The following is a 14,007-nucleotide window of genomic DNA, read 5'->3' as shown; positions in this document are numbered from 1 at the left end:
TCATTTTCCTTAATAAATGTTCGAACTAATGCAATGTTTCTCACTCATTTGTTTAATTAAGTTCTTTTTATCGGGCTTTAAGAGATGAGATCACATTTTAGATCATATTTATGCAAAAATATTGAATATTCAAAGGGGTTCGCAAACTTTTAAGCACCATTGCAATATTAATTAATTAATTCTTCTTCATCATCATCATTCTAGCCATTGTTTATCCACGGCAGAATGAAGGCCTCTTCCCAATACGGTTCTGAGCTTCCTTTTGCCAGTTGGGCCAGACATACTTGCTGATGTCGTCAATCCATCTTGTTTGGGGTCCCTTTTTATCAAGTGGAATTCGTTCTGTGACTGCCTTGATCCACCTGCCATCAGTTCTTCTTGCTATATGACCAAAATTCTCTTTAGGAAAGATGGATGGCTATTTAAATCTGATTAATTAACCAAAATTAATTTAATGAAATTAAATTTAAACGGCACATCTTCCCCAAAGAGAACTGTGTATGGCACATAACAATTTAAAAAAACAGTCAATATAAAATTGATAGAAATCTGAAGCGTCATAGCAATAAATAGTACAAAAACCAAAACTCTAAACTTGCCTCATAATTTCCATGTCCTTTGCCTCCTTTCTTGCCAGACAGATTCATAGCGTCACGAGCCCAGTTGTCCACTAGTTTGTGCAGATCATCAGTAAAAGTTCCTTTCCGACTAGAGGCAGGGGGCTGAGACTGGGGTGCCTGGCTGTTTACTGTACCCCCAACAGTGTTTACACTGCTGGTCCCTAGAAAAATAAAAGTAGCTATCATTTAAATTTGATTGAAACAGAATTCCCTGGAGGCCATCAAAAATTACAATGCAAAATAAGAGCAATCATTTAAAAAGCCATGCATATGAAGTCTACTTGGACATAATGAAAAGGAGGGATTTTAGAGCTCAGCTAGCAGTTTTTCTGCTATTAAGTTAATTATGTAATTGTATGTTATTTTTCACATCAGTGGGTGGTCTGCAAAGTTGCCGTTTTCCTCAGGCAAGTGGATTAACATTGGGCATTAATAACAAGGTTGTTGGGAAGTTTCCTCCCAATTGTCTACAAATATCTATTATGCTTGGTTAACCCATTTGCCAACTCTACCCACTCAGTCCAATACCAAGAAATTGTATATTCATCGGGGTAGTAGTCACTTTGTTCTGCAGATGGACAATCCGCAACCTCAAGAACACATTACTGGAAAGAAACACTTAGGTTACTGGCAGCAATCATGAAACACAATTGTACTAAGAGCGCCCTGACTTCACATCCCAACACACACACAAAAACGATGTATGGCAAATAATCTCCTTTGCTTCAAACTGAGAGGGTGGCTTCCAGCGAAGCCTGCTTATTTAGTTCCAAAGGTTTCATACCATGGGATGGAATGATCTCAATACATCTAAAAAGAAAAGCACAAGGAGCTACTTGAATAAAAATAAATAAATGGCACTTGCTAGAATCAGATCATAAGAATAAAGACAAGTTCAATATATCCATGGGTATATGCCAAAGGCTTTCCAGTGGCAAATCTGCTGAAATGGTGCGGGAAAGGATTATTGCTTGTAATAGTTAGTCGAATAGCAGAAACTTCAACACAAGTCTTGAGAACTTCAATGTGTTATGGAAAAAAAAATCACCCATAACCAAAACAGATAGGTTCACCAATTTATAAAATAGAATCTGAACCCAGGAAGGTCACTGTATAGGTCTGTACATGACATCTAATGTGGGGGGAAAATGCAGTATAAGTCAATTAGCATACTGATCCTAAATAACCCCCAGTCATGTGAAGAAAGCTTCCTACAATACAAAGGGAAAGTTTTTGTTCATATATATAGAGAGAACTTAAAGCACAACAGAACAGTATGAAAGTACTCCCAATACTGCTGTTTAAAAAAGTACTGGAATCTAAGTTTTATTTTAAAAAGTCGGGGGGGATGAAGAATTTGTGCAGCAGTTTGGATCTGAGAGCAAAGAGGTGCTTTGGCACTTGCAGGGGCACACATTTTGCAATTATATGTAGCCACGTGCGTCTTCAATGGGAGGCAAGACTGACAAGTGACAAAACATCCATTGTGTGTGAAGTTCAAACTTTGCAACTTTCATACTTGTACCCAATGTTGGGTTACAAGCAAAAAAGGGCAGGTTTGCACTGCAGTGTTTCTCTCTCTCTCTCTCTCTCTCTCTCTCTCTCTCTCTGTGTGTGTGTGTGTGTGTGTGTGTGTGTGATTTTTGTGTCATAATGAATGGCAGGGATACCTATGACTACAATTCCATATCCAAGCACCTTTTCCTGGGATTGCTAAGTTCTATGGTCCCGGCCCTAAGTGCTCCTAAGCACTTTTTGCCTTCAGATACAAACTGCTGCACAATCTTAGTCTCTGTGGCATCATGCATTATGGCAACTGGATCCTATTGCTTCAAAAACTAAATAGTTAAAGGTTACAGACAGTTAACAACTGGCTTCTGGATCCCTAGACCTGATAAAAGGGCAAGTAGAGAAATAAAAATCCTTATCCGTGATAGCAGTGAGGCAAGGCGTTACTGCACTGTGAAATACTGTATAAGCAAGCAAGGTGATTAGCTGAGGTAACCTAAGAGACAACCATCTCCCCCAAACTGAACAGACAGAAGGGGGTAAACATGCAGACAAGAAAATGGAAAAAAAGAAATCCTTTTGCCAGGTGAGAGAAACGAATGTGGTATTGAATCACTGTTACTGTGTAACATGCAAAGGAACGACATTTGACACAATAGGCTGTAACACAGGCCTAAGTCTACTGATAAAGAAACAGCCAGCCACACATCAGCACAGGTAACAGACAATAGTGAAGAAACGAAAACCACCTTCACGTCATGCCGAAAAGCATTGTCATCAGTTTCATGCAGGGACTAGAAGATATTCTTCAGCCCCTTCCTGATGGCCATAGAAGGTACATTGCTAGGTGTAGTGCCTACAAGACATGGGGGTAAGGGTGATGACGTGAATTGTAAAGTGTGACTAATCTTTCTCTTTCACTAGCGGTTCAGCATGCACCCAATCGCCTCAGAAAACTCACTAAGATAATTAGGTAAGGACTTATACCAGGGGTAGGCAACCTCGGCCCTTTTATGACTCATGGACTTCAACTCCCAGAATTCCTGAGTCAGCTATGCTGACTCAGGAATTCTGGGAGTTGAAGTCCATGAGTCATAAAAGAGCCGAGGTTGCCTACCCCTGACTTATACCATATTAAAAATGACCTCAATTGTTAAAAGTAACCAATTTTTAATCTATTAAACCAGCCATCAAGAAGAGTCTGAGAAGAATGTGGATCAGCGTCAATAGAAAACAAACTCCCCTCAATCTTGCTCAGTCACAGCAAATATTACAGAATTTTATTTCGGCTCTCATCTTTATAGAGAAATCACAGCTCTTTCTTTCCCTGACTACATCACTGCATTAACTCTTTTTCCAAACTCTGCCAATGTGCTGCACTCCATTTACATGAAGTCATCAAATTACGACCACAGTTGGGACCAGAATTTCCGCTGTTAAGGGAGTCTCACCCAATTTTGCAACTTTTTTTTTGGCCTGTTTATTAAGGGAATCGTTGCAGTTGTTAACCGGATCAGGCAGTCATTAAGAGAATCTGGTTTCCTTCGTTGACTTTGCTGTCTGAAGCTGACCAGGAAGGTCACAAATGGTGATCAAATGAACCCGGGACCTTACAACCATCATAAATATATGCCAGTTGCTAAGCACCCAAATTTTGACCATGGGACCTTGTGGATGCTGTGACAGTGGTTAAGTGCAAGGAACGGTTCTAAGTTACTTTTTTCAGTGCCATTGTAACTTCGAATGGTTGCTAAATGAATAGTTGTTAAGTCGAGAAATGCTATACCTTTATTAATGACACTTTTTGTATGCTGTAGGGCAGAAGTCCCCAACCTTTTGGGCACCAGGGACCGGTTCCGTGGAGAGAGGTTTTTCCATGGACCGGAAGGAGCGTGGTTTTGTGTGCAGCCTGCATCCCACGGATGGGGCTTTGCTTGTTTGTGCAGACCGGTTGCTGGCATGCTGTGGCCCAGTACTGGTCCACGGACCAGGGGGTTGGGGAACCCTGCTGTAAGGTCACTCTGAGGTCACTTGCTTGCTAGTGGTCATTTAACATAACATACTGTTTGTATGCAGCTGAATCAGTGCTTGCAGAAATCCCCTTTTGACATAATTATTACAACCAAATTCCTTTCAAAAAGGGAATGTGCCTTCTAATACGATATGGAAATTTTACTAGAGTCAATATATGCTAGAGCCTCATGATTAATCTCCAAGAAGTACATCATTAAGTGATGACCAAAGTTATCCTTTGCAGTAGGAATGGGACGTCCAAGCCTACTTCTGCAATAATGCAGAAATACATATTAGAAGGAACAAAGAATAGATGCTGTGCTTAAGACAGATCCGGGGAGATAAAACTGTATGGCGTTGAGCAAAACAACATAGCTTAGCAATCAGGATTCAGAGGTAACCAAAAGTGAAATAATTACTACAGAGCTGGTTGCAAGGGCAGACTTTTTTCACCATCTTCCCTAAAGCATAAAGAGAAAGCAATTGGTTAAAGAGAAACAGTGAGAAACACAGTATTAGCAAATAGCATAAAGTACCTGGTGATAAAAGTAGGAAAACACAACAGGTTATCCTCCCTTTCATGACACTGCTTTTAATTCTTGAGCGGCCTTAAACACATCGGGACAACTTTCAAGTAGAGGAAGAGCAGCAATATGCCAATTTAAGTACATACTGGTACTTGTTTAGAATTTCTCAAGTACATTATGGCAATGAGAATTTTATAAAAGGTAAAGGTAAAGGTGTGCTAGTCGTTTCCGACTCTAGGGGCCGGTGCTCATCTCCGTTTCAAAGCCGAAGAGCCAGCGCTTGTCCGAGGACGTCTCCGTGGTCATGTGGCCGGCATGACTAGACGCCAAAGGCGCACGGAACGCTGTTACCTTCCCACCGTAGTGGTCCCTATTTTTCTACTTGCATTTTTACGTGCTTTCGAACTGCTAGGTTGGCAGAAGCTGGGACGAGTAACAGGCGCTCACTCTGTTACGCGGCACTCGGGATTCAACCCGCCAAATTGCCGACCTTCTGATCGACAAGCTCAGCATCCTAACCCACTGAGCCACCGCGTCCCTTATGAGATTTTTATAATGTAGGGTAATCTCAGTTAGTTTTCTGATCACTCAAGTTCTCTTCTTGTTTAAAAAAAAAAATTACCGTCAAACTAAACTGAAAGATAAATCTGAACGGAATGCAGTACTGAAACTTTTCCTCTCATTTTTAATTGGCTTCAAAAAAGAGTCACAACAAATAAACCTACCAAAGTCTATTTGTAACTGATACAATGATTGGCTGATTTAGTCCTCAAAACAATTTCACTTCTCCTAGAAGATCAGTGCCATCCAAAGTAAGAAGGAACCTGTTGAACCTTTTCTACTTTTAGGCCAAGTGTATAAAGACACGTGTTATTGAGGCCAGCCTCATATTTGCTAGTAAGGACCTTTTCCCCTATACAATCTATTGACCAAAAAAAAAAAAGACAGACCTCAGGAAAACAGAAAACCTGTTAAAAATTGAGTAAAGCCAAGCCATGCTTCCACAAGCATTGCCAAGTTTTAGGGGACAACAGAAATCAAGTGATGCCAAATTGAAGGCATTATAAATTTCCATTATTTTTAGGGGCCCCCCCAAATTTCCCCCCACATGGCTCATAGTTCACAGAATATTTATGTACCAAAAAAAACCCCTCACAAAAATCCCATAGAGCAATTATACACATCCTATTAATTATCCTCAAAATAATTACTGTTTTCTGAGATTTTTATTTTACTGCAATTTAGTATTTTCCAATAACTCCCCCCCCCAGTCTTGGCTAAATCACCATTTAACAGCACCTGGCTGATCACGCCTGGGCTCAGAAATTAAGGCATATAAAATTCAATTACTGACTGAGGAAATTTTCCTCTAAAATCAATTCAAGGGAAGAAATATTTTTGTCCCAATTTCATGCTTGAACATCTGTCCACACATCACTCATATGATGAGAAGACAGGACCACGGTGCCTGTAAATTAAACTAGCCATATCTTTATGCAGCTTTTAGATCAGCTCTGGCCTTCCTAGATTTTTTGTAAATCATGGTAGTGGGAGATCAGAAGTATTCCCTAGTTTCTAACTGAACTGTGAGTAGTTGGCCACATAACATTCAGGGAAAATTGTCTTCTTGATTTGAAGCACATCAATGGAAAAAAATGTATACCACTTCTCCTAGAGCAGATATATACCCCCTAATCTTGCTGAACTGCTATTGTGTTCAGTCAGTGCTATACTCATACTTGTGCGTGCTTGTTTACCTGAGTTGACCAAAATAAGTCCACACAGATGAACAACAATCTGTTCACTTCAGAGTTGTGTGAATTAGTTTCTCGTGTCCACTAGGAAAAGGATAAGCACCTCTCTGTCCGGCATATCTTGTCCCTGGCCATTATTTCCTCCATACGCTACAGAGAAGTTTAAATGTCTAGGCAAGGAATCACAAAGTTGTCTCCTTGTAACCTGAAGGACCATATAAAACCACTACCGCCACCAGAACCTTTTAGCTGAGCGGCAGGGTAACAATTTCAGAACACTCTTTTCTGCAAGCTACACTTCTCAGCCAAGCCCTAAGGTCAGAGAGATACAAGAAGGCAGATGTAAATGGACAGCATGTGATAACAGATCCAAGTAGCCGAAGACAAAAAGACGAGGAAGGAGTAAAGGTGTTACACACAAAGAGCCAAGCAGGGCGTACTCAGAAATCGGGTCCTCCTGCCACCAGGCTTGAATGTCACCCGCTCAGATGCACAGTTAAACTTCACACAGCCTGTGGTAAAAACAAAAAACAGGGGGGAAAAAGGGGGCGAAGAACAAGGACAGGAGATAGAACACAACTACAAGATGTTAGAGAACTCTAGGCTGGACTGGTGAGATGCATTAGCAAGACACAGGAGAAAGAATCTCGACCAATCGAGAGCTTTACACAAGACACAAGAAACCAGGACCTTTCTCCTCCTCCCCCCCCGCCTCCAAATAATCACGTCTCCAATATCCTGTTGTTTCTGATACCAGAAAACAACTAATTTAATCCAACCGCATGCCATAAGTAATATATATTACAGCAACGGCAGATTAGGCCATCGTATCGCACAATTTGAAAGTTGCGTAAGATTTAAGTCAGTACGCTCCACTGACTTCCTTCTATGGTTTGGAAGGAGCTCTGACTTGACCTTTTTTGTATTGTACTCTTTCATTTGTCCTTATCTCATCCTTATTTCGCGTGCCTGATCCGTTTACACAGTGAAACTGCACTGATTCCAACACGTATTTATAAGGCTGGAATCAATGATCGAGAGTAGACTGTATAAATCTTCCAGAAAACTTAAGTTTTCAGACAGGTATAACGGGACAGACAAGTCGATCTACCTTATTTTGGCTAAACCAGGCTCTAGAAATCTCATCATCCTCTGATGCAGATGAGGCCCCACTGAACTCAACGTTACTGACCCCCATCTACAGTATTTACCTTGGCCTGGTGCAGAAAGGCTCGGGACAGAAATGGCACCATCACTGGTAAAAGCTGAATAGAGATTTTCACTAGAAGGAGATGGCTTCAGGGGCTGTAACAGATGGTTTTGTCCTGCTTCAGGGACACTGCCAGGAGGGTGCAGGGTCTGCTGCTGGGGGAGAACTGAAGGGGCACTCTGAGCAGACAGGTTTCCTGCACAGAGAGAGAGGAGAGCAGAAATCAAGGCACTGGCAATATAGTGAATCCTTTGCTTTCCAACCCTGCTAATCGTGTTAAAAATTTGGTCAGGATGGCTAACGACAGAGAGGTGTTCGCGTTAGCTATTCAGGCTGAAACTACAAGAGTGAAATTCGTTGAGAAACCATCAATCTCTGTTTTAGAAGGCCCTGGTTGCAAATGAACATTCAAGTGTTCACGTACGATTAGTCGATTTGGCGCGCCGGTTAAGGCATCAGACTAGAGAATAAGGAGGACCGTGAATTCTAGTTCCTCTGTGGGCCTAAAGTCAGCTGGGTAACCTTGGGCCACTCACTTTCTCTCAGCCTAAAAAGGAGGCAGTGGCAAGCCACTCCTGAAAAACCTTGCCAAGAAAACTGCAGGGACCTTTCTGTGCAGTCTCTGAGAATCAAGACGGTGGGATGGAAAAATCAAAAATAAAAAAGGTTAACAAAGCAGTTACTGCCTTCACGTGATATGGCTCATTTGTATTACGTAGGTCAGGAGTTGCGAATCTCTAGCCCATTGAAGAATTAGGAGAGGTTTCATATTCAGTTCGCAGTATCTTTTCCTCTTCTGTTCCACCATTTATGCCACCTTTCTGCTAGAGGGGATCTCGGGGGGTGAGCAAATATTGAGAACTAGGAGGCGTTTTCATAGTGAATTCAACAGAATATTGGAAAACGTGTGCTTTGGAGGGATTGTGTATTAAATAGTAAGGGCTGACAGGTAATCACTTGAATAGATGTTGACTGGAAGGGACATTTCCTGACACCTGCTGAGGGCCCACTTGAGTGACTGGACAAGTATTTCCTCCTGAGTATGGAGAGGCTTTAAAGAGAATATAAAATAATCTGGTTCCAGGCAGTAAATCCCTCAGCAAACTCTATTTTTATCAGAAATTTGCCTGGGGAGTTAAGGGAGAATTCTGTAACAAATCTTCCCTCTAAATCAGCAGCTTTTAATTTAACTAGCATGAAACCCTAAGAAAGTAATAAGAGGAAACAAATTATGGATGGGGATATATTAATTACAGTCGACCTGGAATAGCATCAAGCCAGAGTCCACTGTACTCTGGATCCTTACTATCTGATTGTCAAATACTTGTACATGATACAAACTAGATTAATAAATAATACCTTAGAAAATAGAAATAAAAAAACAGTACCAGTGAAAAATAATTTGGGATATTGACTACAAATAGGCTATATGATATGGCTACAAAAATGGATATTCAGTTTTAAGCTGCATTAACAAAACATAATTCCCAAATCATAATTCCTTTCTATTCTATTCTCCAACTCAGCACATTGCATCCAGTTGTGTGCATTACATTACAAGAGGGATTCAGAACAACTGGAACAAGCTCAGACAAGAGCAACAGAAGTGATCAGCAAAGTAGAAACTAAGACCTAAAAAGTGAGATTGAAGGACCTACAGATAGTCCTCGGTTTATGACTGATTGGTTAACAACTGTTTGAGGTTACGATGGACTTGAAAAAAGTTACTCACAACTTGTCCTTGAAATTACTACTGCTGCAGCACTCTGTGGTTACGTGGTCACATTTTGGGCATTTGGCAACTAGCTCACATTTACGATTGGTTGAAGCATCCAGTGGTCATGTGATAGTAAATTAGGGTAGGGCTCGCAAAACTGCTACTGGATAAGTTAGATTTATGATCACATGATTTGGTTAACAGCTATATGATTCGCTTAATGACCAGAGTTGACTTAACCACCACTGTAAAAACAGCCATAAAACTGCATCCAGTCACGTCGTCTCTACAGACACAAATTGAGGAAGACTTAGGTACAGTTGAGCTCCTTCAGCAAAGTCTTTACTGAGAATTCTGGATAATTAGGACACCTAAGTAGGTTGCCTCTCCACAGTAGGGATAGAATCAAACAGGGTGTGTGGGAATCGGCAAGATATCTAAATGATCTGACCTTCCCAAAACAAAGAATAGCTTTCTTCAGAGCCAGATTTAACATTCTCCCCTCAGCAATCCTCCAGGGCAGGTATAAGAGAACGCCAATAGCAGAACGGGTATGTATATGTAGTAAAGGAGAAGTTGAAGATATCTCATGTTTTTATTGTACTGTGAGTTATACCGAGGCTATAGGTCAGCATAGATTCTCCCTTTATTAGAGAGATTGCCAGGAAGGGCAGACAATTTTTATGAAGGCTTTCTCCTCCAGGACTCAAACCCTTCTACCACACATGCAGTGGCAAAATTCTGTGTTGCTGCAATGTCCACAAGAAAAAAAAAATGGTTACAGAAATATAGTTGTCAGCTTGTGCCAATTTTTGGGAGATATCTCTAATAATTTTTGGAACATTATATTTACTCACAAACTTATCGGCTTCCCACTCATGTAAACATTTTGAGAACAGGTATTTTCTTAACAGGGATGTTATTATTTATTATTGATGTAAGTGCTATTTTTTTAACGTATTGTAAAGGGTGTCGTCTATTGCTGGTCTATGACCGTAATAAAGTTATATTCATTCATTCAGGACACCTAAGTTAAGGAGGTTATTTGAAGTATGATAAAATAAGTGGCCAATTGTAAGAAAATAAGTGCCTCTCTGTTAGGGAGATGGGTGATTAATAAGTTTCTTGTGTGTGTGTGTGTGTGTGTGTGTGTGTGTGTAAAGTGGTTTGACTGAAACAAAATTGAAACTGTAGCAAATTAAATGGCTATAAACCAGGCCACCAATACAAAAATGAAAACTACTTTGACTCAGTGCCGAATCAACTGTACCAAATGTGACAGCTTTTCCTACATTTTTTAGGAAGCTTACCCAATATCTGGGGGCTCTTGTTACCCTGGGAACTGCTGCGACTGGACCTGCTGCTTTTTCCTTTAGTAGGTCTTCTTCTCCTGCCTGAGAGAGGGGCAGCAGGAGGGATGATGACTGCTGGAGGTACTTTGCCCAACTTCGTGTAAAGGAGTTCAATCTCCAGCTTTTGACGACTCTGAAGGTCCTGGATCTCTTTAAGGTGCCTGCCAAGTGAAAATATGGTATACTTATATATTTGTGAGTCCTTTGCGTAACATTATCTAGACCACGGATGTCAAACTCGCCGGGTCACGTGATGTGTCGTGACGTATCATAACTTTTTTTTTTTTTTTGCATTACTGGAGCTGGGATGGGCGCGGCCTTCCGTATGATGCAACTGGCCCGCGGGCCGGCAGTTTGACACACCTGATCCAGACCAATGTGTTTGTACTGCTCTATTACCTGTAAGTAATATAAGGAATTATATTATTATATTAGGGGACGCGGTGGCTCAGTGGGTTAGGACGCTGAGCTTGTTGATCAGATGGTCGGCAGTTTGGCGGGTCGAATCCCGAGTGCCGCGTAACAGAGTGGGCGCCTGTTACTCGTCCCAGCTTCTGCCAACCTAGCAGTTCGAAAGCACATAAAAATGCAAGTAGAAAAATAGGGACCACTACAGTGGGAAGGTAACAGCGTTCCATGCCCCTTTGGCGTCTAGTCATGCCGTCCACATGACCACGGAGATGTCCTCGAACAAGTGCTGGCTCTTCGGCTTTGAAACGGAGATGAGCACCGGCCCCTAGAGTCAGAAATGACTAGCACACATGTGCGGGGGAACCTTTACCTTTTTAATATAAGGAATTGCTCCTACCCATCTGGCCTTCTGGAACCTGCAATGGCTTGGGGCCCAGAGGAAGCCACTCTACGGTGGAGTGGTTGATGAAGTAAGTAGATTCCCCCCCCAATGCCATCCTTCCCCTTGGTCTTAAGTTAGCTAGTTTATTTCCATGGATTTTTGGAAATTCATGCTGTTTTCTGGCTTGAATGTTTCAGCCCATCCTTCCCTCACTGAACACTATGTAAGATGTGGGACCCCTGTTCCCAGAATTAGTAATCATATGGTCCTTCCAACACACTGAGAAGATGCCAGATTGGGGGGGGGGGGACTTGAAATCTCTACTGCTGTAAACTTCTCCCTATCTTTAATTTCAACTGTTGTTTTATTCATTTTTGAATAAAAGATAAAACATGTGCATGCACACACATAATGTGCACTTTGCATTTTTGTACTGTTATCTTAAATTTGCATTTTAACTCTTTAGCCTCTTATTTTCGTTCCAAGTCCCAAGTGCTGCTGCTGCATGATGGGGTGAGTTCCCATCATGTGCTCCAGCTCCTGCAAACCTAGCAGTTCGAAAGCATGTAATCGCAACTAATTAGGCACCACTTGGGGGGGCACATTAATGGGGAATTGAAAGGAGCCCCCAACTGGGCAACCCCCTTTCAACCCAGAAGCATCTGAAGAACTTCTGACGTGAATGCGAGTGCGAGCTCCTCATTTTGGTTTGGAATTTTGTTAACTGTTTTAAGTGCTTGCCTTGGGCCAAAAGCCTAGAGATAATTCAAACAAATAAAATAAATTTAATCTGGGGAGCTTTAGCTATAAGCTATAGACAGAAGGTTCTTACCTCCTTGACTATTTTTTAAAAAACTTCTTTAATATAAAATTGAAGAGGATAATAAGACGTTGCAACATTTTTATTTGCAGAGAAATTCTTCAGCAAAAATTTCTTAGATTGCTAATGAGCATCCCGGAGACCAGCTTGTCTTCCGGTTAATGGTTTGCAATTGCCAAGGTAATCATGGAAGTTTTATAATTAGGCAAGCCTCCCCTGGTAGCCATTTTGTGAGTGTGCCCACAACACACACTCAAAATTCTAAATGTGCTCAGTCCTAAAAGTTATTTACTCTTGCATTGGATGAAGAAAACCAATTCAGAGGTGGATTATTTCTTCTGACTAGCTACCATAAACCCGCCTGAAAACTTACTTTTCCCGCAGTTGACGCAGCTCACACTTCAAATCTTCATCTTCTATGTCTGACTCATTATCGCTGCTCATGTAGGAAGAGTTGAATGAGTTGCTGAGACTCTGGACTGGAAGACTGATTTTTGAAACAGGTGGATGAAGAGAATCGGGACTCCCTGAACCATCTTCTAACTCTTTAGCTGCACCACTCAGGAAAGCAGCTTCCAGTTCAGATGACGGCCCATTCAGATGCAGAGACGGCCTTCTCTCTGCAAATTCCGATTTAGGAGTTGTAAGTGGAGAAGAGACTTGCTCAGAGTCCACGGACAAAGGGACCACTTCAGGAATCTCTCTCTCTGCGCAGGTTACCTCGTCATGAGTTCTAGACACAGAAAAGCGACCAACTTGGTCTGTCGTTGTGGTCACCTGGAAACGTCCAACCTTGGTTGGCTGCAAATGAGCGGTGGGAGGGAGTCCACCGTCCACTGCATCCACTGAAGTAACAGGAATATTATCTGTTGCCCCACTGAAGGTTTGCTTCACGAGAGTACTTTCTGGACTGCTGCTAGACAGAGATGAGGATTCCGAGGTTGTTGTATCAAAGCGCTCGGGTTTACTTTCACTGTCTTTCTGATCATCCACAGCCACTGACACCTAATTGTAACAGAGATATTATTAGCTCAGTTTAGCTGTAGAGTCCCTTGGACTGCAAGGCGATCAAACCGGTCAGTCCTTGAGGAGATCAACCCTGACTGCTCTTTAGAAGACCAGATCCTGAAGCTAAAACTCAAATTCTCTGGCCACCTAATGAGAAGGAAGGACTCACTGGAGAAGAGCCTAATGCTGGGAAAGATTGAAGGCAAGAGAAGAAGGGGACAACAGAGAATGAGGTGGCTGGATGGAGTCACTGAAGCAGTAGACATGAGCTTAAATGGACTCCAGAAGATGGTAGAGGACAGGAAGGCCTGGAGGAACGTTGTCCATAGGGTCGCGATGGGTCGGACATGACTTCGCAACTAACAACAACAACTTAGTTGTAGAAACACATAAAGTGTATAGCACTTTAGGTCCCCCTGCACTGAGAAAATGACAATACACATGTAGACGTTGTGAAAGAAATATGGAGAGGGAGTAAAATGAAACAGAATTTGTTTCAATTGTAGAAACAAGGGGTATTAACAGAGGGCCTAAGAGATGTGCCAAAAGCTCAATAGAAAACCCCATGACGATTTAAAATATGTTCTTCTCTTTCCACAAATTTAGTTTAAAAAGCCAATCATTGATAAAACGATCCCTTTTCAATACCAGTCCAATACCTGATCAGAGCTATGGTACTGGCCT

General features: G+C 41.7%; 1 protein-coding gene across 1 annotated transcript in view; it reads right to left on the bottom strand.

Moving 5' to 3' along the window:
• The window catches only part of WNK1 (WNK lysine deficient protein kinase 1), a 141,169-nt gene that overhangs the window by 19,596 nt on the left and 107,566 nt on the right, over window positions 1–14,007 (bottom strand). Inside the window, exons 24-28 of the mRNA XM_083366795.1 lie at window positions 12,689–13,320; window positions 10,661–10,863; window positions 7,635–7,829; window positions 4,562–4,603; window positions 600–781 (exon numbers count right to left, since the gene is read on the bottom strand). Of these exons, the coding sequence (XP_083222921.1) occupies window positions 600–781; window positions 4,562–4,603; window positions 7,635–7,829; window positions 10,661–10,863; window positions 12,689–13,320 (1,254 nt within the window). The remainder of the gene's footprint in view (window positions 1–599; window positions 782–4,561; window positions 4,604–7,634; window positions 7,830–10,660; window positions 10,864–12,688; window positions 13,321–14,007) is intronic.

Source organism: Vipera ursinii, assembly GCF_947247035.1.
Source record: "Vipera ursinii genome assembly, chromosome: 6".
In the NCBI taxonomy this organism is placed as follows: Eukaryota; Metazoa; Chordata; class Lepidosauria; order Squamata; family Viperidae; genus Vipera; species Vipera ursinii.
The sequence above is the reverse complement of the archived record's forward strand: the minus strand, read 5'-3'. Positions and strand labels throughout refer to the sequence as shown.